The 26,227-nt window shown below is 46.7% G+C and overlaps 1 protein-coding gene and 1 long non-coding RNA gene across 4 annotated transcripts in view; both read left to right on the forward strand.

Moving 5' to 3' along the window:
• PAPSS2 (3'-phosphoadenosine 5'-phosphosulfate synthase 2) overlaps positions 1–26,227 on the forward strand; it is a 30,457-nt gene that overhangs the window by 609 nt on the left and 3,621 nt on the right. The window contains exons 2-11 of one of the 3 annotated variants that reach the window (XM_069795931.1): positions 9,768–9,902; positions 15,314–15,419; positions 17,624–17,859; positions 18,590–18,728; positions 18,988–19,106; positions 19,230–19,343; positions 19,787–19,919; positions 23,308–23,513; positions 24,507–24,642; positions 25,452–25,720. In XM_069795931.1, the coding sequence (XP_069652032.1) occupies positions 9,768–9,902; positions 15,314–15,419; positions 17,624–17,859; positions 18,590–18,728; positions 18,988–19,106; positions 19,230–19,343; positions 19,787–19,919; positions 23,308–23,513; positions 24,507–24,642; positions 25,452–25,720 (1,593 nt within the window). The remainder of the gene's footprint in view (positions 1–9,767; positions 9,903–15,313; positions 15,420–17,623; positions 17,860–18,589; positions 18,729–18,987; positions 19,107–19,229; positions 19,344–19,786; positions 19,920–23,307; positions 23,514–24,506; positions 24,643–25,451; positions 25,721–26,227) is intronic. The other 2 variants (XM_069795932.1, XM_069795933.1) reach the window with 2 other exon arrangements.
• On the forward strand, positions 117–7,152 carry LOC138687686 (uncharacterized). The gene is made up of 2 exons (XR_011326802.1): positions 117–1,083; positions 1,344–7,152. It is a non-coding gene; the product is annotated as an uncharacterized lncRNA (long non-coding RNA).

Consider the following 26,227-nt stretch of genomic DNA (forward strand, 5'->3'; position numbering starts at 1 on the left):
CACGTGCCCCGCACGGCTGTGCCGAAAGCTGCTGACTTTGGTGCTCGCCACGCTGATCCTCACGGAGAGCGGCTGCCCAGGCGAGGCCGAAGGTCGAGTCGGCGAGAAGGCTGAGTGACTGCCTCACTCTTTTTGGCTTTTCGGGTTTCCTCTGCCCGGGTCCAACCCCAAGGGGGGGAGATGCTGGTGAGACAGCTGTCACCACCAGCCGTTGGCTTTCAGCATCGCTGCAGAGCCAGGTTTTTTAAAAAAATAAAACACACAGCAAGGAAAAATAGCCAGAGCATAATTCAGTTAGAAATTAAAATTGCAAATCACAGCCACAGCCAGAAATTGTTTTCCGCTTGCCAGCTGCCCTCCCTTAGTTCTTGGATTTGGGATGTGAGATCTGGGTCCCTCTGGCTGCGCATACGTCTTCCAGGTTTTAAATCAGAACCATAAGAGCTCTTGACATAAGTCTTTTGGGCTGCTTTTGCTGGTTGATTATTTTTTTTTTACCTTGTCCTAAACTTTTCAGATGGATTTAATGCATTTTGAACACACTAGTAATCTGTCTGGATAGGAATGTAACCAAAACCACACGTAACGAAGGGCGCCTATGCAGCAGGGTGCTCTTGGAAACGTGAAAACGTGTGGTTTAGGGATTATTTCAGGGAGGGGAGGTGCAAGATGTGAGCCGTGTAAGGGAGTTTTGTTTATTGCTGTGACAGGAGAGAGGCATTACTGAACTTCCAGAATAATCCCTTTCCTTTGCCTCTACCCTGGGCTGGAAAAATAACCTTTATAAGCAAGATTATGGCTGACCTTTGTACCGTGACTGTCAAAACAGATCCTATCTGCTTGACAGTTGTAGGCGTATTTTCATGTGCTTATCTGCCAGGTATGTGATAGAATGAGAAAAGGCATGATTTCACTAATTACACCAGGTTTTGGTAATTATGATGAAACAGCAATGATATCCTATTAATGACCCTCCCGGTCTATTGCCAGGGAGATGCGTTGCACAGACCGTAGGTGAAGGTCTTGCTCCTAATGGGGTCTCAGCAGCTCCTCGGTTCCAACCATCTCAGGTTGATATCAAAGGTACAAGATGAAGCATTTCACTTTGATAGGAGTCCCTTGATCAGCACAGTTATTTGCATACGCACACAGACAATTGCGTTCAGTCTCAGCACAATTACACAGCGAGGTTCAGGAGGGTTGAGGCATCAGCAGTGTATCAGAAATTTTGCCTAATGAAGGAGCAGTCAACAGCACAATGTGCTCCCTCAACTAGCAGCCTAAATGTTGTAGCTCAGAGGAGTTTTAATATAGTGGTGAATTTTTAACGACATCTCTTATAGCTGCAACAGCTGAGACGGTTCCATTAGAAAATGAAGATGGGATGCACAGACTAGTTTGCCCTACTGAGATCCCTATTAGTACAGCAGCTCGTCCTTCTTTTACCCTTTGCTTAATGCCTGTTTTTCATTCTCCCAGTAACACGACTACTTATTACTCATAAAAATCATTATTATTAATAAAATCTCAGGTTTTACCACTTCTTCACAGTGTGGCTGATGTGTTAATCTTTCTCCCACTGACAAGGTTTTGTGAGGCTGAATGTTTCCAGCATTATTCACTGTCCGAGAGTGTGTCAAAAATGGGTTTCGCAGGTGATGTTGATTAGCTGTCAGCTTTTGAAAGGGGCAGTTAGTGCTAGCTGTTGTGAGATGGACTGGCTGTGTTATTTGACTATGCTTCTCATTTTGGAAATTGACTAATTATAAGCCCAGGATTTAAAACCTAAATTCAGCCTGAATGCCCTCTGGAGTTTGAGGCTAGTTTGAGGATGTTTTAATTGCACACCCATTTATTAATAGAAGCTTACGGTAAGGTACAAAGAAGAAAACTTTAATTTTTTTACGTCTGCACGTGTTGTCCTTAAAAATGAACAAGGCACCTTAATCTGCTGAAGATCCAAGACTTGGTGCGCAGGAATCTCTCTTTGGTTGGTTAGTATGGAAACGCTCTCTTCGTTTCTGCTCATGACATTGCAAGAGGCATTAAGTCCTCTAACATGCCAGGCAGTGTCCTTCTGTTCACAGACCTCATTGACAGAAAGCATTTATTTCTGACCAGTTTCAGGACTGACTTTTTGGGGAGAAGAACGGTCTTTAATGATGACCTTAAAGACTTAATGTTCCTTACACAGGCCTCCTGTGTGCCCCAGTGGCGAAATCCTGCTCTCGGGAGGAAGTACACCGTAAAGTAATTGCAGCGAGTAGCATGGAGCTGTGGGACTGCCCTTGTTTATTGTGTGGGCTCTTGCACAGCGCGGCATTCAGGGCTGAGCGGTTCTTTTAGCCGTCGAAATAGCAGCTTGTTCTCCCTACACCTGCGGCGTTGCTGGTATTTCCGCAGCTCGTTACCTCTCCCCGCTGAGCAGTGTTTTCATAACGAGGAGGATACAGATGGCACAGTGTGCTCCAGGGAAACAGCTTGCCATGGAGCCCAAACCCACGGGCATGGCCCTGCCCTGGAAGGGCTGGCACCTCGCTGGGGTGACTGGCGGCGTGGCTTGCGTGTCCCTGTGGGTGTGTGGAAAACGCAGCTCAACACGGGAGGCGTTCGGAGCCGGCTGCCAGAGTCCTGCGCCTGGCAGCAGGCGGATGTCGCTCTCGCTGGCAGCTTTCAGTGGGTTTCTCTTTGGATGTCCTTACAGGTGCTTAGGGGAGAACGAAAGCCCAGTACTGAAACTGCCTTTTTCAGTGTGTTACAGCTTTGTCATCTGTCTGGTCTTCTAAGGGTGTCTCCAGGAAGCTGAATGGCATGGCGTGCGGCATCCCTCGCTTTCACCAGGATGCTGTTTCCATAGCCCAGTGGATCACAAAGCTGTAACTTCTGATAGTTCAGTTTTGCTTGTGTAGGGCTTAGATGCACAGCTGCAAATTATGTGGTCTTATTTAAAGATAAATTAACATGTAAAAATAATTTAGGCGTTTATTTATTTATTTATTTAAAGAGAAGGAAAAAACCCACAAGATCAGATGACAGCCCTGAGGACAATATGAAGAAGCTTAGTTTCTTTGCCTGAAAACTATTATCATGTCAAAAAAACTGCAGCCACAGGGCAGAGTTCAGATGGACTGAGTGATATCACAGGCTGTGCAGTAACATATGTACGGCTTCATCAGTTTAATTGCAAAGCAATGTAGAATAAAAAGTATATTAAAAAAAACCCTAAACCATGCATTCATCTCCTCGCATGCTTATTCTTTATTATTGCCTTGAACATAAAGACCAAAACATCTTTAAAGATGTTGATGTTCAAAGCAGTTCTGGGTAGCTTATCACAGTGACACTTGCACAGATGACAGTGCAGCAGGCAGCAGAGCCCTGATTTCAGGGAATTAGTGTGGCTTGGTCTGGGTTGAATTACTCAAGACTGTTTCTGATGTTTCATCCAGTGATTCAGAAGTCTTGGGTTTACAGATGGATTTATTTTGTGAAACACAGTGCCTAACTCATTGCACCTTGACAGTAAAAAGTGATTGTTTTCTAGTTGCTCATCGTGTGCTTAGTATTTCTTGGCTTATTTTCTATCACTTTTTTTGCTTTCTCTCTCTTTTCTTTGAAGATCATGGAAAGGTCAGCAGATTAACTATCTCAATACACTGTTATTTCAACTTCTGTTGTTTGCTTTAGCTCTCTCCCCTTCTCCCTATTTCTTTTGAAGTCCTTCGGTATTAAAAAGTTGCCTTTCCAGTCTGTGGCCCGCACCTTGCTGTTTCATTCACTTGTGCTGTTTTACAGGGCTGCCAGTGTGCCAGACCCATGTTGATTAACCATACTCTGCTCTGTAAGAGCAGGGATATTCAATTTGGGGATTTTCAGGGAAGAAAAGTCAGAAAAAGTTGTAGGCTCCTAAACATGAATGCCTCTTTCTTTCCGTGGTTCAGGCAGGCTGACCGCTCCAGGGGATGGAGAATGAAATAATCAGCTTGGTGCGGTCCAGCCCCAGAAGCTGCAAGCTGGGGACCTTGGTGGACTTTCTCCAAGTGCAGGAAGGCTTGTCTGGTGTCCCCTGGTAGTGCCATGGCAGCAGGAGCAGCAGGGTGTGTTCTCCAGGAGGCTGCACAGACAGAGCATCTTCCAGGGCTGTAGAAGGGCATGCATGTGGAAAACTGGAAAGGTTTTTCTCCTGGGGTGGGTGGTTGCTGCCTGAACACCCCTTCCCTCCAAGGGGAGAGGCAGGCAGGTCAGGCCTGATCCCTGCGGATGTGCTTGGAGGTTAATCTTTTGCTTTCCCAACAGGACTAGTGGCTCTTCAGGATATCTCTTCCTCTCCCAGCGGCCTCGTTTGGAGGAGCGCAGCTGAGCACCGCTGCTGCTGGTGGTGGTCAGCATGGTGGTGCCATCTGGAGTGGTGGCCAGGGCACCTAAACCTGACTGTAATTTCTCCAGCTCTTGATTTGAAGCGCTTTGAGTCAGAATGTTGTTTCCTGTCCTGCTGCTGGACTCCTGGATAAATACAGACTCCAGCCTCGTCAGGTTTTCAGGTTGCACTGATTAAGTCACGGCCAGCTACAAATCCATGCCAAAACCCAGAACTCAGGCATAGGTTTCCATCCATGCTCTCCTTGGGTAGCCCCTACAAGTGGTTTTAGGCAAGACAGTGAATGGTTTTGAAGACGCCATGCTAGCAAGACATGTGCACTGCAGCTGCAGCTTAGATTTAGGCCATGAGGATTTTGTTTTTCTAAAGAGTTCAAGAAAGTACTTTCAAGAGAAGTACTGGCATACTTGCTTTTTTTTTTTTTTCTGGGCTGATGTTGATCCTGGAGGGTGTCTTTAAATGGCCTTCACAAATGAAAAGCCCTTGCCTATCTGAAACCAGGTGTTTTAGATAAACTTGCAACTGTATGCACCCACAAAAGATAAGCAGTGTGCAGGGCCTGTATTAATGGTCCTAATGGTATGCTCCTGCCTTGAACTTGTACTTTGGTCACAGTGCTCGTGCACTTTGGTATCTTAAAAGTCCATTAAGAGAAACGCCATGTAATTCAGGTTGCTGTTTATTAATTTACTATTATTGTGAGTAGGGTGACTAATGATTATCTCTGATCTGGCTCTGAATCACAGCTGTAGGAAGTGAGAAATAGTTCCCTAATGGTCTTGCAGCTTAATAATTTCTAAGTGAAAATTTACTTGGAGTGTATCATTAACAAAAGGAGGGATGCAAAAAAAAAGCTTGGTCAAGGCATTTGGCATGGATGTGTGTCACGAAATGGGACGCTGGGAATTTAGGATTTTGCCTGTAGGGCTGGTAGCTCATTGCTAGCACTGCCTCCTGTCCCTTGCAGAGCTGTCCTTTTTCGTTTACTTGCAGCTTGGCTTGGTTACAAGTGTATGTGTCGAAAGTTTTATCTAGTGAGTGGGTACCAAAATGTGTTGGCCTGTTTGGAGAGCAGAGCTTGAGAAAGTAGCCGGTTTACATAATTTTTTTTTTTCAGTGTGGCTTCTCTTTAGATGCAGCACTGTAGTTTGTTGAGATGAGCTTTTTTGTGCATCTTTGGAAAACCACCATTTGTACCTACATTTCCAAGACTTTCTGACCTTGAGGTCTTTGCGGCCTCTGGCAGAACAAAATGTTTTCTTCGATATCAAACCATTTTTCAGCTCTCCATTGTGGTGCAAAAATGTGTGTCAGGCAGGAGGTCATTTTTCAGGCCTGCTCAGCCTTTCTGATGGGAGGATCATTTGTTTGTGTTGCCAGTGGCTGTGGGAAGAGGGAAAAAACCCCTCATTTTAGAGGAGGTGACTACTGCTGCAGGGTGCTGAGTTGCGTGCTTGCCTCTGCCAGGGACCCTGGGCATGATGCTGGACGAGTCACCTCAACCATGGCTGGGGCAACTCATTGCATCTGCCCCCATCTTTGCAAAACTGGTCTGAGGCCATGGGGGTGGATGTGAGGAGCATCAAGCTCTTGGAGGTGCCGCCTGAAGTCCAGTGGAGCTGCTCTTCAAATGTGTCATTTTTATAAGGCTTAAATATTGTGGGAGCTCAGGTCTTCATCTGCTGTTTGCCTTACTCTCTGCTACTCTTCTGTGGCTGTAAAATTGGGGATGATGCCACCCTCTCAGAGAAATACTGGGAGTTTGCATGAACTTTTGAGGGACCAAGTAATAATAATCCCCAAGGAAAATGTGTAACTGTCCTTCAACCAGCCTTTGAGTAGCGTGTAATGATTAAGACCTGTGCTTACACCTGTTTTGGGGAAGGGTGAGGGAAATGCTGAATAGTCACTTGTTCAAGAAGATACAACATTCTTGGTGCTGACTTAGGCAAGGGTCTAGGTAACCCCGTGTGCACTCACGTAATTAAAAGCCTGTCCTGCAGCTTGTAGGGTCAGATGCACAGGTAGATGGGGCAGGAAACCTTCATCCTGGCGTCCCTGAACTTGAGTCCTCAACTTAGACTTTTCTCATGCAGCTTGTTGTGTAGGGTGGCATGTTCAACAGTACGACTGAAAACAACCCTGCCTTCAGCCAACAGAATTAGTGAGGGGACTGAGGAGGTACTGAGTGAGGGGAAGGTCTGTTTGCCCCCCTCTGTAGTTTCCAGCAGCAGCCGAGAGTGGGGGCTAGGGATGAGTCTATGGCTGGGATGCCACAGGGCATTGTCCCAGCTTCCATTTATTTACAACTTGAGATACCAGAGGCTGTGCCTTTCTTCCTGATAGTCCCTGATGAACTTTCCTTCCATGAATTCATCTTAATGATTTTTTCCAGCCAAGTGAACTTTTGGCCTGCCCAGTGGAGTTCCCCTTGTTTAACTGTGTCCTCTGTGGTGGTTCTGGCCGAGTTTCCCCGGCAGTCCATCCCGCTGCTGCTTTTGCACTTTGCAAACCCTAAAAAAAAATCGCTGAGGTGGAGAGAGATCTCCTGTCGCCTGCTGGCAACCATTGACCATTGCAAAGACAAGTGCATGGGGTTCAAGACGCCAGGTTCAAGACTGCGTGCCCATCCTGGATACCAAGTGAGGCAGGGAGAGGCTGTGATGCTAAACCCCCACCAGCCTGGGCTTGTGTCCAGCTTTATTCTTTCAGCAGGCTGCCACGATGTCCTGTAGAGGAGAAGTGATGCAAGAGGATTAGTTCTTTTACAGAAATACATATATTTTAAAACCTGATGAAGCTGCTTGAAATGCAGATCCTCTGTAGCTCCCACTGCTTGTGAAACCGCTAGAGCTTCTCGAAAGGTAAAGGATTTCTTTCCTGAGAGGGATATCATGGGCACGTGTCCTGGGTTCCGCTGGGATAGAATTAATTTTCACAGGAACCTGGGAGGGGGGGCACAGCCGGGACAGCTGATCTGAACTAGCCAAGGATCTATTCCATACCATGTGACATCATGCCCAGTACATAAATGGGGAGCGGGTTGGGGGGAGCGCTCTCGACTTTCAGTGGGGGAAGTGGCAGAGCGTTGGGTTCCGGGTGGTGAGCAGTTGCACTGTGCATCACTCGTTTTGTATACTCTTTTATTAGTACCGTTGTGTAACTTCTCTTCTTGTGTTGTCCCAGTAAATTGTCCTTATCTCAACCCTCGAGGTTCCGGGTTTTTTTTTCTTTTCTTCTTTCTGATTCTCCTCCCCATCCCATCGGAGCGGGGCGGGAGGAGTGAGTGAGCAGCTGCGTGGTCCTTTGTTACCGGCTGGGCTGAAACCACGACAGCATGTTAAAAACAGGTATCTTGTCTCCATATTGTTTAGAACCGAGATGGGCCCAGTTCAACCTGTGCTAGCTTGGAGGGTGGAAGGAGATTCAGCTTTCTTAGCAGAAGATGGACCTGGTGTCCCACCTGCATGCTCACGGCCATAGTTAGATGTTGGCCTCCAAGTCTGAAAACCTATTGCAAACTGAGTTAATAGGGACGCAGAACTGCTGAATGTGGCTCACTGTGTTTTGTGTTAGAGCAATGCCAGTTCAGCTTTTAAAGGTAAGTTAATGATGGTCCTGGTTTGTTGAACTAATTTCTGGAGCTCTCAGAAGGAATGGTTTTGATGAAATGGGATATCACTCTGGCACGTTGGCTCCTGGCGTTCGCTGGAGGACCCTCTGGGTAAGCTGGTCCCACGTGGCATCTCTGAACAGCAGAGCTTGTGGTTTTGATTGTATCTTGCAACCCAACAAAATTAGCTCAGCTGACGATCTCCTGAGACTGTACTGCAAGTTTTTCTTTGCATGGTATTTGGTGCAGGAGTCCTGGCTGTCTGCCTTGCTTGTTTTAAGGGTGTCTTAGCTTGTCACAGTAAGAGATGGGACATGTACAGTGGCTTATTTACCATAGAGAGCCACAACCCATAAATTAAATTCCTAAATCTTGTATTCAAGAAAAAAAAAAGATTACATTTAAATACAATTCCCACCTGGAAGCTTTTTTGATACTGAAGTTAATGTGTAGTAAAAATATGTACCCTTGCCCTCCTTTCCTCTTGTCCCTGAAAGCTGAAGGACTGATACTCAGTTTACCATTTCCGTAACCTGGTATTTTTCTCCAAAAGAAGATACAGAAGCATGGCTGTGTGTACTGGGTAGTCATTCCTGGTAGGGGAGCAGTGGTGTGCTGCTCTGTTTTGGTGCAGCATTCCTCGGGCAGGTGCCATTGCACCATGCAAAGCAGCTCAGCTGGCTGTCAGTCACGGCTCTGTGCACTGGCGGAGGTCACAGGCCTACACCATCTCTTTGTTTTTTAACTAGTCACCTACCTTCTCATTGCATAATTCCCTTCTTTTTGGTTTTCTCAGAGGTTAAATAGACGTGCTTGATCCCTTTCTATGGGTGTTGAATCCCAAAACTTATCCGTACTGCAGCAAGAACATAATTTCTGTTCCCTCTTTTTGCAAGATAACTGTTTTTTGCATTGTCAGTGGTCCTGCGGTCTTGGCATGGTCCAGAGCAGCCTTGTAACAGACCCCAGGCATCAGAGAAAAGCAGTTCTCCTTTTGCAATGTCAAACCTATTGTTTGCAAAATGAGCATGAGCTGAACTGCTGAAACGGTTTCATTTAGGGGAGGTAATTTAGCAGAACTGCTCTGAATATAAAAAATAGGGCAACCGTGGAAGGATTTCTTGTTTAAATTGTTATTTTTGTCAGTGGCTGACAAGATGCTGTGTTTGTCAAATATTTGTTGCCCATGCAGCTGTCCCTTGTGATTTCTGGAATGAAGATGGGAAGATTGTTTTTATAACATCTGTCCTGGCATTGCAAATTTGTCTCAAATGTAGAAGTGCAGGATGACTCACTGGTTTTCCTGTGTTGAGGAAATTAGAGCAGTGACATCATGTAATTCAGAGATGAAGAAACGCCTGATCTGGGTGCCTTCAGAGAGGTAGATTTTAATGCCCAACCTGCTGATTTTAAGTCACACAGTCTAGAAATGAGCATCTGATTTGCAAGGTGACTGGAATGTGAGCCTGGTTTTGTTGTTGATCATTTTTTTTGCCAGGGTTGTATAAAATTTGATTGCGGCAACCCAATACATGCAGATTTATACCAAGAGAAAAATATTTTAGCTGCGATCAAAAATAAGGTCTTGCTAAGACCTCAAAAATTCCTGCGGGTTAAGAAAAAAACACTTTAGCTAACACCAGTTTGAAAACCTCGTGTGTTAGCAATGTTTGGCATCTCCAACCGTCTGTCTCCAAGCTGAAAGACTGCTTGTTTTGGGTAACTGGGATGTCTCTGCTGGTCTTCTTAAGATCTTCTGTGTTACGTTCCTGGCAGGGGGCAGGGGCCAAGGTAGCAGTGCCAAAAGGAACAAGCGTCAAAGGCGGAGGGTGCCAAGGAGCGACTGAGGTCTGCTGTGGTTTATTCAGAGCGCTGAATGAAGAAAGGGAGTCCAGTTCAGCATCGTGCCTGGTGCAAGGGAATGCTGGCAACCCCAGCCCCGAAACCTCTGCAGGGTATTTGGTGACACATCACTGTATTACTCAGCTAAGTCTAAAAAGAAAACATAACATTATTTCTTCTCATGTACGGGTGGTGGGAGAGGAGACGAGTCCCACGTGCAGGAAAGAGGGCGGATGATGGTACGGGAATCAAGAAGGCAGGCGGTGCAGTAATGCGTCGGGTGCTTGAGAAGTCTCACTTCCCCGTCTGGACCTGCGAGCCAGGCTCTGCGTCGTGATGGTGGAATCCTGGGAGACGAAATGGGCAAAATTTCCAGGGTGACTCCGTCTTGGTGGGGTTTTTCCCTGGGAAAGAATGGAGCTGATTTTGAGGCATTTACCACCTTAGTCCCTTAAATGAATCAAACTCAAGTTTGGGAAAAGTCTATAGGTTTAGGGTTACAAGAGCCACATGAGGACTTCAGAGACTCCGAGGTTTCTCCATTGTTCTTCAATGTGATCGTAATCGAATCTTTGCTTCCACAGGCAAAACCCCCCTCTTTCTTCTCTTTCTGCTTTTCTTTTGAGTGTAATAGTTTTGCTTTTCTGCAGCAAATGACTCTTACAGAAGGTTTTTCCCCGTTGTTGGTGACGGACACTTTATCTTCTCCATTATGCCAGCTTGTCCATTTGCAACAGCAGCCGTGGGAGTTGCCCTGGTAGAAGAAAAGAATTTTTTAAGGAAAAGTCCCATAAACTTAATTTTTATGCGTCAAATTCAACTGATAGGACAAAAGATCTGGTTTGTTTGGGTTTTTTTTCCAGTAAGATGGCAGGATTTGGGAGGGGATTTTAAAAAATAAGTTACATCAGTCTCTAAAGGCTTAAGCAAGTGTTTGACTTCAAACTTGAAAGCTTGCTTGATCATTTTATCATTTTAAAAGCCTGTTTTACCATTTGCAAATATGATCAGCTGAAAACATTTTGAAAGCCTCTTTTTTCTTTTTTTTTTCTCCTGGAGAGATGTCCAAGCTGCAGTACCAAAATAGGGTGTGTATTAAATGCTTGAGTGGGAAAAAAAATGAATCATATTCCAAATTATGTGAGATAGCCCTATAAATAAAAATGCAGCTGGGGGACTCCTGACCCTACCCTCGCAGCTGGGTCAGGGTTTCCCCAGGGCTGTGAGTGCTGCCAGCTGCCAGCTGGATGCTAATTGTGTTCGTGTGAGGCTGGCCCTTCTGCTAAATGAGCCGGACCTGTGACTAACATGCCCTTAATAGCACTGTGCTACGAGAGCGATTGTCCGCTGGCTTTTTTCTTGGGCTGATCTGAGCTGTGTTTTCAGGAGGGAGTCCCTCTCTGGAGCCGGGTGTTGCTGCAGCCTGCCACGAGCTGTGGCTCTTGGACAGCTTCCAGTGCCCTGCCTGTGCCAGCTACAGCAGGCAGAGGTACTCCTGCAGCGGCAGAGGGGATTTAAGGGTGCAATAAGGATGTTGGTTTAGACCTTACCGGACTTTGCAATGACCAGCACCGCTTTCTAATGAAATCTTTCAAATCTTTCCTCCTGCAACATTGGAGAGCTCTCCTTTCTGTGGATGGCTGAGCAAGGGTTGGCCTGAGGATGTTGTATGCGCTTAGGGGATCTCTTGAATGTCCCACTCAGCTCCCAGCTCAGCTCCCGTCTCTCCTCCTTCGTTTCCACTCCTTGGCTGTGGCACATGGCACTCACACTTGGTTCTCGCCCTGGTCCCATTCGTTACGCAGCCATGGAGATGCTGGCTAAACAAAGGGGTAGGTGGGGGCAGGAGGAGATGCTGCCTTGCATCCTAAGGACCAGAGTTTATACATACTTGAATTTCTAGTGGAAGATGGCAAATCATCCATGTAAGTCATTGGGACAACCCTAAATTTTGTTCATCTAGTGTATTTTCTATTAATCGTGCAGTGGTTCTGCTCCTAACAAATGTCAGCAGTGGTTGGGAGAGGTCCGCCAGACATCGTGCATTTAGCTATCAGATGAGAGAAGATGCTCCCTGATAACACCTCTCCTGTGGGTGGTCACATGCAACCTTCAATTTCTGTGGGCAACCACAGCTGTTCCCTTTCAGGGCCAAATACTTAAGGAAGAGCTGAGGTTACTTTTTCAGACACCATGAATTGAGCAATGGTAGCTCTTAGAGCAGAGGACGCTGATGTTTGAAGGTGAAATCTCTCCAGGGTTTGCTCTTGAGCCACGGATGCTTCTTTTTGGTGGTGCCCTCGCTCCATTTGATCATGCTTCAGCTCTGGCTTCCCAAGCTATGTCCCAGCTAGCAGATGATTAGGTGGGAAGTCGGTGTTTCCTGCTGAACAGCCCGTTTCTGGCCAAGCGAGCTGCCAGCCCAGCCATCCGCTGCGTGCTCGTGTTTCTCTCTGTCTTTTTTTACTTTTGGCGTAGCTGGCAACAAGAACTTGAGTCAGTGTGTGGCAGGCAGTTGCCCAGGGTTAGAAAGAGTTTACCAGCAAGATTACTAACATAGCAGAAAAATCAGAGGGATTTGGTACTGTCTGGACCTCGCGGCAGGTAGGAGAGGTCTGAGAGTGTTGCTGATTTGCAAAAATGCCCTCAGTGGTGCTTTCCCAAGCTCCAAAAGATGGCAGCGTGCAAAATAAAAGCTCTGAGATGCATGCACACTGCAGATTTACAGCACAGCAACATGTACTTTTACCATAACAATCTCGTTACATCAGCCACATAGGAATGTGTTAGTTCCTGCATCTTCCCGAGGCACGGACTTTATCGTAGTTCATCTCCTACAGGACAGATCCAGCAGATCAACAGTTTGCAAAAGCAAGTGTGCGGCTGGAGTTCCTACTGATGCAGAGGGCATGAAACAGAGATTTGAAGCATGCAGGTTCATTTCTCCACACAGAAATATTGGTCTTGTCTGTTGTGGTTTGCAAACAAATTGCAAAATACCTGCTTTATGTTTTTTGGAATGCTACACTTGAGGAGTGTTTAATCACCGGGCAGGCACTATGCTGCAGCAGGGGAGGTTTTGCTGCAGGGCTGAGTGGTGGCAAGCTACTCGGAAGGTGAGTTTGGGCACTTGTGCTTTGCTGAGGGTCCTTGGCCACGCGACACAATTTCAGAGCAGTGCCAAAGCTCAACCAGGAGTAAACACAGCAGAAACACACCAGTGTGTCCTGGGAGAAGGGATTATTTTTGTCAGCTGGATCTTGTGTGTGTGCTCATTTAGTCTCACTGCTGAAGCCTGAAACTCTGGGGATGGGTGAAAATTAAACCATGGTGGTGCTGTCTGTTCATACAGACTTTTGACAACCCCCTGTAAAAAAATAAACCAAAACCCACAAAAACCAAATCTTGATCTACTTATCTTTTGTTTTCTGAGTCACCAGGATGTGTTGGGCTTACTCACTTTTTCAGGGTCAGGTCTAGAGAGGTTTTGGTTTTTTGTTTTTGTTTTGCTGTGGTACCCAGGCTGTGTTTCAGGCAGCATCTTGTCTGTCCACTACACTCCAACCCCCAAATAGTTGATTTTATCCTTTGAAACAAGTGTGGAAGGGGGAAGCGATGTTGGGGACCTGCTCTGGTGGCTGTGGCAATGAAAACTGGAAGTGAGAGTCCTGGAGCAAGAAGATGCGTCGCTGGAGGTGGTTGAGACAACAGCCCTGAAAACCTTTTTAGCCTGGGACTTCCCATCAAGTCATACGGTGGTGGCACGGGGTGGGAATCAGTCACCTTGGGCCAGCTCTGGAGCAATTGCTTCTCCCTCCCAGAGCTTCTTCCAGTGCAGTCTGACAGCCATGGTGCTGACGTTGAGGCTTGCCGAGAGTTAACCTTGGAGGTGAGATCTATGACCATTATTATGACTATTTTGTACACAGCTATTCTTAGCAGTAAATTAAAATGTTCTGTAGTGGGGTAGCTGTTCAGTGTGCCCACAAGCAATTGCAGATGGCAAATTTGCAGGTGTAAAGAGGCTAATTTTGGAGCCTTTCACTAAAATTGAATTGAGAATGGACATGAAATTCCGAGTATAGTTGTAAATCACTGTGGTGGGAGATTGGTCTCTGCTGGGATGCTGGCCTCTCTGAAAGATAATAAAAACAAGTGAGGAGAGGAGGGTATTTTTTCTCTTCTGCTATGGAATAATTTTCACTCAGATTTCTGTGCAGGCAGAGCCCTCTGTTGCATACAAAATACCAAGTCTCCAATGAATGCTTATGCCTTTGCTGGATCATGTTAAAATGTTAATGGGCCAGCAAGCAGAGGGGGGAAAAAAAATCAGGCTATTTTGCTGACACGTTTAAGAGTGACCTTTTACTTTATTGTCTCTCCTATTCCTCTTTTTTTTTTTCTTGTCAAAATTTTTTTCTTGGACACATGAAAGATAATCACTTCCCTGCTGTGACTTTAAATGTAGAAATATTTATATAGCGAGATGTAAATCATGGGAAAGCCCAGACCTGCTCTTGTACTGATGATACGAAATGGATAAACCTACAGTCATGAAGAATCTGGCTAGGGAGAAAATATTTATATCCTCTCTCCCTCTTGAGACTTTTCCTTTGGCTGCCTTGTTTGGAAACAATCCTCATAATTAATAAGGTCTTGTAGATATTCTATGTGCAAAAAGTCTTTGTCAAAGTACCATTGCTGGAGCTGCATGGCACAGACAGGCTGTTTAGGCTGCATCCCGGATGCTGGGGCTGCCCTGCTGCAGCAGGTCGATGTTAGGAAGCACTAAAATTCAGGCCTCCAGCTTGGCATCGTACTGGTCCCTTCTTTGCACTGGGAATTGCGTGCATACATATTAGGTGTTTTCTCTGCCTCCCATCCCACTGTCTTCCCTGGCTGGGCCCCAGTCTCGCTCACCTCAGCCCTGCTACATCGCCGTTTCTTGCCCCAGCTGCAGTTCTTAGCAGCCGTGTTATGTTAAACATGGCAAGTAAATTAGCACCTTAAGTTGCTTTTGTTTTGCAAGCATAATTAAAGTAATAGGCGTGTCTGGCTGTATTTTAAAATGCCAAAGAAGCAGGGAGTGTGCTGCCTGTATCTCTACGTGGACTCCGTGTCCTCCCCAGCCTGCCTGCGGGTGTATCAGTCACCTGGCAGCACTCCTGCAGCAAAGCAAGTCACCTTCTGCCGCTGCCGGCAGCGGCGGATGCAAAGGCATTGCCACCAGAAGGGCTTTGAGCAGAGGCAAATACTGTCTTCAAAAAATGAGTCTGCTGCTCGGACAGAAATCCAGCTTACGCCAAAGGCAACTATTTTCTTTGCTGTTTTCCCTTTTGTACCAAGTCCGCTGCAATGGCTCATGCAGATTTTTAATGAATTTGCGTTTCTCTCCCTTATATTAGTCCCAGCTGAGATTTTCTTTTGTACGGAGAGCAATGAGGTAACAGGAGCGTTTTGTTTTGCTTTGTTTCCATCAGGGATCAACCAATGTGGTTTACCAAGCCCATCACGTCAGCAGGAGTAAGAGAGGACAAGTTGTCGGTACCAGGGGTGGATTTCGAGGCTGCACGGTTTGGCTAACAGGTATTTTTATCTGGGTGTGAAAGCGTGGCTTCACATGTGAAACCCACTTGCATACATAAGTATGGCTCAGAGGTGGGGATTTGGGATCTGCAGGAAATGTCAGCATTCCTTGTGAACTGGGAATTGCAAAACATTTACACGTGGGAAACACCAACATGTGGTGCTGGCGCAGCAAGATATTCTTCCTGGCAGCTGCTACCCATAACTAATGTTTTTATGAATTCCACAGCTGTTATCGGCCTCCTGAACAGGTCAGGAGCCCTAAGGGTCGCACTTGTTCTCGTGTGCATGGCTGAAGAAGCCTTGGCTCAAATCCAGCCAGTCCTTGCCAGTGAAACGTGCCCAGGGTTGTCCAAAATGGCATGCGGATGTGTTCATTCTGGGTCAGTGTGAAGTTTATTGGGATACCTAGGTTTACTGTGTTTAAAGTGACCTCATGAGCAGCACAACAAGGCAGTCGTCTTGTCTGAAGAGTAAATACTTCCAGAAAGTGAGTCGCACTGGAAGCAATGCCTTGCATAGCCACTGTGGGTTTCTTGTGTTATTTCTCATTTCGTATGCCTTCTGATGTGTTGCCCTGCTCTTCAGCTTTGAAAGATAAACTCATTGTTTGGGGATTAGAGGCTGCTAGAAATGACAACTGCGTTTATTTTGCTCCACTAATATTTACACAACTCTATCTTTTGCCACTTGTCCAGTTGTTTCTTTGCTTGTTAAATATTGGTATTTTCTTTGACTGGCGGAAGATGTTGAAAGATGTACTTGGAAGGGTTTGTAAAGCCCTTCTGATTTGCCTTCATAACAGCTTACGTGCTAGATGTTGGATTAAAACACATTTCTGTTTTGTTCTCTTCTTCGATTTCAAAAAGGTGGCCAACACCTGATCTGCTTTAATATAATTTCTGAAGCCAAAGATCCAATTTCCTTTTTTTCTTTGAATATCACTCAAAAATCTTGCATCTGAAAGGTCTGAGTTTCTCTGGCTGAAATAGACATTATTCTATTATTCTGTTATTCTTTGAAATAGACAGTGGTCTCCTAACTTTTTTTTAATTTAATTTTAAGAGACTATATGGAAGGGCATGTAATTGCATGGACTATATGGATTAAATGGAAGGGCATTTGAATGCTCTACATTGCCAGCTCAGGAGAGCTATCAGTTAGTCTGTTGTACTACAGAAACCAAAGGCACAGCCAGCAGGATTCATCTCTGCCCAGCCAGGTTTCCTCTCCAGCACAAACATGGCTGTTCTGCAGCAGACCAAAAGTCCACCTCACCCAGGGTCTTGTCTCCATGGGTGCTCAGTAGTAGATGTTATGCAAAGGGTATAAAAACAGGTGAGATGATGCTATCTCCATAGGAGATTTTCCAAGGCTAGGTGTTTCTTGAGCCAGGTGTGGTGTTTGGAGGTGTTATCTCTCCTAAGTCAAGGTCCTCTTCCATCTCAAGGAGATTTCAACGCATGGATCCCCACCCAAGGGAAAGGAGGAGTTTGGTTCTCCATGTGCACTTGCTGCTTTCTGACAGAGCCAATAGCAAGTGCTTTTTGTGCAAGTGGATGGAGCTGGGATGGGAAGTAGCCACCTCGTTTTGGATTGTTGTCTTTCTGGCTGATGACTCCAGGAGACATGGGCAGCTGAAGATGCATTGCTTGTCTACACAACCATCCTGCTCCTGCTCGCACGGATCTGTGGGTGCTGCTCCTGCAGAAGGAGGTGTCCGTGGATGCAGAGGAGCAATTGCAGCTGCTGGAGCCTGTCCCCACACCACACAGTTGCAGCAAGAATGTCTCCTTGGGTTCAGCCTGGGAGAGCTGTCAGCTGTTCATAGGGGGAACAGGAGGAGGAAGAGGAAGATGCTGAGAGACTTACAGGCAGCAGCGTCCTTTCAAGCTTCCCCTACTGACTGGTACCTGTTTGTCCCACCATGGCCTAGCAAGAGGTACTTTTGCAACACTGCTGGGTTGAACCCCTCCAGATGTTGGGATATAGCAGCTTTTCTCATGGCATTAATGCCACCCCTTCAATAAGAAGGGTTCACCAGGGCTCTAAAAAGATGAATCCAGCTTCCCTACTTCATGCCTTCCTAAAGCAACTTCACACAAAAGGATTTTCGTTGCCCGTGTCCCGGGAGGTATTGCATTACACTGTCATTTTCAGTATTTTGACCTCAAACCTGAACCTCACTTTTCTGTCTCCAACAGGCCTTTCTGGAGCTGGCAAGACAACCATTGGTTTTGCTCTGGAAGAGTACTTGGTCTCTCATGGCATCCCTTGCTATTCCCTGGACGGTGATAATGTTCGGCATGGCTTGAATAAAAACCTGGGTTTCTCGGCTGGGGACCGTGAGGAGAACATCCGCCGCATCGCAGAGGTGGCCAGGCTGTTTGCTGATGCTGGGCTCGTCTGCATAACTAGTTTCATTTCTCCTTTCGCAAAGGTAAACTCGCTGCATCATGTTCTGCTCTTTTCTGGGCAGCCTTGATCTCATGATTGTTCTTAGGGAAGAGAGATTTACGTGGAGGACTTCCTATATATGCCACCAGACGCTCCTTTTAACTTCCCTGTTCTTTTTTAAGACACCACCAATACACAGAACTACACACAATCAGGACAAATTTCTGGAGGGCAGTTTGACGTGACCTCTTCGAATACATTCAATGTTACAAATTGATTAAAAGCGAAGAGAAGTTTAAAATCTCCCTACAGAGGCCCTACTATTAACTTGGTAGGAGGCAGAAAAGAGGCATAGAAACAATAGCCTGTCATAGTGCTATCACTGCTCTGTTGGAAGAAGTATTGATTGTGTTTTTATCCTTCTGGAGAATACCAAGTAGCTGCTGTTATCAAGCCGATGCAGGCAGTTCCTTTTTTTGACACAGGGCAGATAATTATTCACATTCTAAAGTTCTGCTGTCCTGCTTAACGAAGAGATCTTCTTGATGTTTCAGATAGAAAAAGCTGAAAACAGGTCAAAGTTGTAGATTTTTTAAATTATAATTAAAGAAAAAAGGGGAAGGGAGATGAGAACCCCTTATTAGAATTAGTGTAAATTTAATAAATCTATAGCAGAGACTAATTTACCTGTGTCGAGTTCCAGGGCACATCATGTAGGAGGAAGGTGCTTGCTGCAATTCGGACACATGTTTTTCCTGTCTTTCTTCTAACAGGATCGTCAAAATGCGCGGAAAATTCACGAGGCAGCTGGACTTCCTTTCTTTGAGATCTTTGTAGATGCTCCTCTAAATATTTGTGAAAGCAGAGATGTGAAGGGCCTGTACAAAAAGGCAAGAGCTGGAGAGATCAAAGGTATGGAAGAGTGAGCTCTTATTTTGCGTTTTGATTTCCAAAGCATTGGATAGCTCTGTTGTTGCAGCTCTGCACATAGGTGTAGTTACTAGAGGCTCTTTGTAGTGCACAAGAGTATCCTGCTTTCCTAATCTTGCTGTCCAAGTGTCACTTGTACCCGGTATGGTTGAATGCTTGCTGGTTGTTTGTACAGCGTTGTTGGCTCTAGAGCACCGGGTATTACATTAAATAAATCTAGTTTGGGTTTAATTGTCTGTAGGATTCACAGGGATTGACTCAGAGTATGAGAAGCCCGAATCTCCTGAACTAGTGTTGAAAACGAATGTTGCGTCAGTGTCTGAATGTATTCAGCAGGTTGTGGAGCTCCTCCAGACACAAGTAGGTCATTTTTACACCACCGCCACTGGCAGCTTTGTAAATCTGCTTTTGGATATTGACTTTTTGGTGTTCCCTTAAAAAATGGCGTGTTATTTACAATTGCTCTCTGTCTCTGTCTTTCAGAACATCGTGCCCCACAGCTCAATCAAGGATGTTCTTGAGCTGTTTGTACCTGAAAATAAACTCAATAGTGTCCAAGCTGAAGCAGAGATGCTGCCATCCATTGAGATCACTAAGGTATCATCATGCACGGATGCTGTGCTGTGATTCAGTCATTATTTAGCTGTTTGAAGGGTAGAAGCTTCAACAGGGGCGTTGCTAGAGGGGGCTTTGTTCCTCAGATGGCTGTGTCCTTTTGTGGCTGTGGTTTATGGTGAGCTGAAGTGTGGTCCTGATCCTCAGCCATTTTCTGCTGTGTCTCCACCCTGTGCTGTAGCAAGCCAGGGCTGTCAGTCTCCTTCGTTGTGTTAGTACAGCCCCACAAGCAGTTGTGCTATGAAAGTACATGAGTCTGACTTAAAAAAAAACCCAAACCAACCCCCCCCATGGCTTTCTCCCCCTTTATGAACGTCCTATATTTGAAGCAAAACAAATGAGAATGCTCTTGCAGCAGAAGGGAAGGAAAAGCAACCTCTGAGCATGACCTGGTGACAGGAGTGCCGTTTGGGTTTGTTTTGCAGCTGGATCTGCAGTGGGTGCAGGTGCTGAGTGAAGGCTGGGCCACTCCGCTGACCGGCTTCATGCGCGAGGCAGAGTACTTGCAAGTGATCCATTTTGGCACCCTGCTGAATGGTACGAATCCCCATGCTTTGCGTTAACGCTGGCCGGCAAGCCGCTGCGGGATGTGATGCTTACCCCATGGTGTCTCGGCAGGCAGCTGTACAGAAAAGCTTAATGCCTGGCTGTGGTGTTCTCCTCCTTTACTCTCGCCTGTTAAATGTGAGGGCTCGTAAAGGACCGCAGAGGCCAGGAAGCTGTGCTCCAAAACACACCAAAGGGTACAAAAGGTGACAAAGTTCACTGTGCTGTGGCTGGCACCCTGGCACACAGCTTTGACATCTCGCACAGTGCTGATCAAACATTTTGGGAGCCATTGTGTAGCTCTTTTAATGTTCAGTGATACCAGGGTAAATAAAGATGCAACCCAAAGCCAAGTAAGCAGGGAGGCTGCCAGGCTGAATTTGAGGTGGGAGGAGAAGGCAGCTGTTCCTTGGAAATGGGAACAGTGCCTGATTTCTCTTCCCCCCCACCCCCCACCCCATTTTTCTGCTTATCCATTACCGCAACTTGAAATAATCAGATTTACCTATTAATTAGCAACATGTTAGAGGTGCTTCAACCCTGGAAAAGGCAAAGAGTGTTCAGGCAGTGATTGTCTACAGCTGAGACTGGGGCGGTAGATATTTCTGTCCTGTTTCCCAGCTGTAGATGCTGTCGCTGTGACTTTACAGGCAGGCAGGGCACTCACTTTGGGTTTTGTAGACCTGATAGCGATCTCTGGCCTCAGCGATTTGGGATCTTGGTGAGCAAGTCCCTTTGAGTCTTGCCCTCCTTCTAGAGGATCCAGTGGTTGCATGGGGCAGTGACTTGCTGCTGTTATTAGGATTTGGGCACCGTGCAGCAGATGCAAAGCTCGGAACTGCTCGCTTTGGACGGAAGGAGTGTCTGTGTGGAGGCTTCTGCTTTCAGACATGTCATAGCCTTTTACCTCCCACCTAGTCTGCAAACAGGGTTCAAAAGCACATGTCCTTGTTATCAGACCCTGATCTGTGGTCTTTGAGCTGCCTGTTGTGCCTGATGAGGTTACAGAGGCACCCTGTAATGACTGTGTTGCTCCAGAGCTCTGCACTTTGCACCAGAGGCTTGTCTTGGCATCTGTTTTTGGGGTGCCCCCCCAAACCTGTTGGCATCACTGACCACAGCTCCTCTGGGGTCCGTGGGCATATGTTCAGGATTTGTAGAGCTCCGCGGGGTCAGGGACAAAGCCCAGGACACTGGCTTTTGGGGGGGATGAACTCTCCAGAGCAAGGTCTTTGTAGTAGAGGGCATCAACATCAGTACCCGGTCCACCTTGTCTCCACAGAAGTCTCCAAACTCAACATCTCCATGGTCAGGCCCGCAGGGTGACATCTGGGCAGGAAGGAGAACATCCCTGGTTTGCTTGGCTGAGCTTTAGGAAACGGTGCAGGGTTTCCATCTCATGGTGCCGAGGCTGGGGTGTGCATTGCCAAAGAGAAGTTTGAGGCTGGTCTTTCCAGAGTCATTGGTCCACTCCTTTTGCCCTGGGGTGAGGTTGGTGGTTTTGGCAGCTCCAGCTGTGCCTGAAAGGGCTGCAACTGCAACTGTTTTGGTGGACTTGTGCAAGTTAGTGCTCCTCTCGCTCGGACTTTGAGCAGTAAATCCCACCTTGATACTACCAACAGTTGGGTGAATGGGGTGCTTTGTGTGGGGGCATGATGGCCACCAGGAAGAAAGGCGGATCTGCACGTTGTAGGGCAGCAGGAGTGCCGCAGAGTCTCCAACACTCTTCCCTCCACACCAGCAACGCGTGCCTCTGTCAGGACTGGGTGACAGTGAAAGCGTAGGTGTTGGACATCGCTCCTGGCCAGTGAGACCCATGTTGGATGGGTGGATGCTGGAGAGGGGCTGGAGCAGCACCGTTGGAGGCTTGTGGTTACGCAGTGCTTGCTGGAGGTTTTAAATGAGCGGCTTTGGTTCTTGAAATGGCTACTGTAACTGGTGCCCGTGAGTGTTAATTACCTTAATTGTGTTTTGTATTCTCCCAGGAAGGAATTGCTCTGTAGCTGGTATGTATATAACTGTTCTTCAATTGTACAGAAATTACTTCAATTTAGATTTTTTTGCTGTAAAGTAATTTTTAGAGATTTACCAAAAAAAAGAAAATTATTAAGACCAGACACAACCACGTCCTGTTTATGATTCAGCCAGTTCTGAAGTGGCATGACACAGGCCATGTCCTGCTGACCGGTCTTCACAAAAATCCCAGTCGTGTAATTTTGTAATTACCTTTGCTGGAGTGATTATTTTTTTTTAAACTCTGCATCTAGCATTTGGAAATGGAGCATGGAGATCCTCAGCTTCAGCATCATTTGTTGGTTTCATAATTCAGCTTCTTCCATGCTGACTTTATTGACTGATCACTGGTTAATATTTAAATGTATGAAGTTGATATTGATTGGATCTCTTGTGAATATGATTATTCATGGAGGTGCTTGAAAATTGCTGTCTGACAGATGAATGATACCTAGTTGTAAATTAAAAGTAAATGCAAACATTTTAATAAAGATTTTTAGAAAATCTACATCATAGTCAAAATCCTCAAATTAAGACTCTCAAGGATCCAAAATTATTTCAGTCAGATCAGAACAAATTGAATCAGTGATTTGTTCATTCATGTTTGTGAATGGAAACTTATGGGAGAGACTGATTCTTCTATATTAATACTGGGATGTCCAAGGAGAAATGGGAGGACCTTAGTGGAGGACTGGGAAACTGAGGGAGTGGGGATAAAACCAACATGACTTCTAGGTATTTAGGGACAACACTGAAATTAGAAGCTACATGTGCAAATGTAGGCTTGCTGTATACACAGAGAAGATAGATTAAAAATGGACTCTGCAGAGATAAAAAGGAGGAGGAGTAACAGTATAGAGATATCTAGAAAAAAACAAAGCAGAGTGTGATGGTATTTTCCCTGTTGGAAGAGGCAGTTCAGGAGATGTGCAGGGAATGGCGTGTCCCAGGGAACACCAAGCTGGAGCCATCTTAATAGAGGTTGTTCTCCTGGCAGGGAGCCAGGTAGGGGTTATATCCAGGGTTGCATTTTCCAAGTATGTTTAAATTTTTCAAAGAGACTTTATGAGCTAACTGGAGAAGAACCAATCTTTCCAGGGAGATAAAGAGTCCAGAAAGTAATGAAATGCTCCAGGTGTCTTTGAGACATCTCTGGCCCAAAGATGAGGAGCTTTTGCATTCCACTAATGTTGCTATTTGTTAACAGTGCAGAAAAAAAAGGGGCAGTGAATAAATTTACATGGCTGATGGTGAATCCCTGAGCTAGTCCTGCAAAATTTGGCTCTCCAAAGGGAGAATGTGTGCCTCTGAAAACCTCTGTTTACTCGGTGCCCAAGACCAGTGCCCAAGGCTGGAGGACATTAAAATCGTCCCTCTCTCTTGCCAGATGGTGTTGTCAACCTGAGCATCCCCATTGTGCTGCCGATCTCCACGGAGGACAAGGAGAAGCTGGAGGGCTGCGAGGCACTGGCACTCAGCTACGCGGGACGGAGGGTGGCGATCCTGAAGAGCCCCGAGTACTTCGAGCACAGGAAGGAGGAGCGATGCGCCCGTGTCTGGGGCACCACCTGCGCGAAGCACCCGCATGTCAAAGTAGGTTTATCCCCTTGCTGCTCTGGGAAGCCTGGCCAGGATGGGAAATGCGGGCAGGGGCAGGAGAACTGAACCTTTCCAAGGTTTCGAGGGCTGTGGGTGTCCCATCTGCTCTCCAATGCCAGCTTCTCGCTGGGAACCATTGTGTCCCAAGCAGGCAGGACTGAATTTTTAGGCTTGTGAGTTAATGCTGCGCTTGCTGCTTAACAAGAGCATCAGATAACAAGCACAAGGTGAAAGGGAAAACGAGCATGCTGCTGAGGAGCTGCTCCTTTCATTCACTCACCTTCACTGGTGTGCCTACACGACCACCAACTTAGCCCTCAAAGTTTTCTGGTGCTTGGGGTGTAATGATCTCAGTGATGCTGCCAAACATGAATGCTGCAGATCACTGACTCGTGCTCCTTTTAGCTGTGTTTTACTCCTCAATTTGGCTGTTTTGTACAGGCAGCCAACAAGGGTGTTATATTTTTACAGCTTATCTCTTCCCATTTACTCTCTGGCAATACAAAGAACATCATCCCTTAGAAAGGGAGAGTTCCAGGTTACACCGAGTGACTTGAACTGTCTGCTTAAAAAAGCTAAAGCTGTGTTAATTCTTTTCCCCTACCTTAAAATACCTTTTTTAATTGTGCAGCAGCAGTTGCTCACCTTGCAACAGGCTTATTCCTCCTGCATATTCCCAGGAGGAGAGAACAAAGAGTGAGGTGGAATAACTTGCAGACCCCTGGCTGCCAGAGAGGAGTCCAGCACCCAGATGGGTGCAGTGGTAGGGACTTGATTACTGATGCCTCATCTTACGGGGTTGCACTGCTCACCATGTTCAGTTCACGTGGTCCCTGTAAGAATGTTGTCCACCTACAGTGTGCTGAACAAGAAGGGAAGATCACCCTGCAAGGGGAGTCAAGCCTAACACTTTTCAAAAGAGACTGGGAAAGGGAAAAGGAGATATTTTGCTGTCCCCTCCATAATGCATGTGTGCATAATTCACAGATGGTGATGGAGAGCGGAGACTGGCTGGTTGGTGGAGACCTCCTCGTGCTGGAGAAGATCAAATGGAATGATGGGCTGGACCAGTACCGCCTGACACCGCTTGCTCTCAAGCAGAAGTTCAGAGAAATGAATGCTGGTGAGTGCCCTGGGTTAGCACCAGTGACATGGCTCTTCTTGCCCTACGTGGCATTGGGAGATTTGTGTGATCTGTGATTACTTGCTTTCAAGCTCACAGCACTTGCCAAATTGCTTCTCTGTGCTCCCAAAATGGGACTATTCAGGTGGGGTGAGCAGTAAGAGGGGCACAGGGCATGGCACAAAAAGTGGCGCAGGGTCTCCTTGGTTAAGGACGGTGCTTGTGATGGGCTTCGTCCTCAGTAGGCCTCTCCAAGCATGGGACTGGAAAGTGTTGTGTGTCTGAGTGTCCTTTTTGTGTCCTCCCTGGCAGGTCAGAGCCTCTCTTTCTGCACGCCAGGCATTTAAAGCCCTGCACTGATGTGCTTGACCTTCACGCTCAGGTGTCTTCTCCCAGGTGTCTATCCCTGCAGGCTGGCAGGCGTCAACACCTACCTTCACTTTGGGGAGAGAGCGTTGGCCTTCCTGACGGTGGCCTGTAGCTTGGAGAGGTGGCAGGTCACTTAAGAAGTTAGGGAACTCGGTGGAGGTGTTCAGTGGCGTGTAAAAACATTGTAGGAGAACTGATAGGACTGAAATTGACCCCAAAGGAAGGATGTGCGATGCACATAAACTTGGCAGAGTGATGAAGAGACACTGTGCATGTATGAAACACTCATCTAAGGTATTTAAGGCCTCACTCACATGAAGATAGGACACAGATCTAACGTGCATATCTTATGACCGTGCTGAAATGTATAGTGTGTAAATGAAGCCGCAGGGTCTGATGGTCAGCGCAAGCCTGTGACCCTCTGAATCTTTCCCTTTTAGATGCTGTCTTTGCATTTCAGCTGCGCAACCCCGTCCACAACGGGCATGCCCTGCTCATGCAGGACACGCGGCGCCAGCTTCTGGAGCGGGGTTACAAAAACCCTGTGCTTCTCCTGCACCCCCTGGGAGGATGGACCAAAGATGATGATGTCCCGCTGGAGTGGCGGATGAAGCAGCACGCAGCGGTGCTGGAGGAGCAAGTCCTGGACCCCAAGTCGACCATCGTTGCCATCTTCCCCTCTCCCATGCTCTATGCTGGCCCCACAGAGGTAACGTAGGCATCAGCTGCTCCCCACAACAAGGCATGAAGCCTGTCTGTGGGGATGCCTGCTGCCAGCTTGCCCACGCAGCTCCAGATTGCCACAGGGGAGTTGGTAGCCATTCCATCGCTACTAGCTCCCACCATCGTTTGCCTGCAGCTTGCTACGGCAGCTGTCTCCCAGCAGAGCTCGGCTCCATGGGCTCCCATGCTTTCACAGGCTGTGTGGAGAGCTGGGGAGAAGGGGGCTAGAAAGAAAAGTCACTGCTGTGACCTTTTTCTCTGTTGGGCAGGAACACTCATTCATTTTCTCCCAGTGGCTTCCCTTCTGTCCCTAAATCGGTGGGATGAAAGTGGTAGACACTGAACCTCCCCTGGAGGAGGAAGGAGAGGGATGCGTGGACAGCCTTTGCCTGTGCGGGGCTCAATGGCTAGTGGGCTCTGTCTTTGCATGTTCAAAAAGCAAACCACTATCTCTGCTGCCAAATTGGAACAAGACCAGTTCCCATCCCCAGTG

The sequence above is a fragment of the Haliaeetus albicilla genome, chromosome 11 (genome assembly GCF_947461875.1).
Source record: "Haliaeetus albicilla chromosome 11, bHalAlb1.1, whole genome shotgun sequence".
NCBI classification, from domain to species: Eukaryota; Metazoa; Chordata; class Aves; order Accipitriformes; family Accipitridae; genus Haliaeetus; species Haliaeetus albicilla.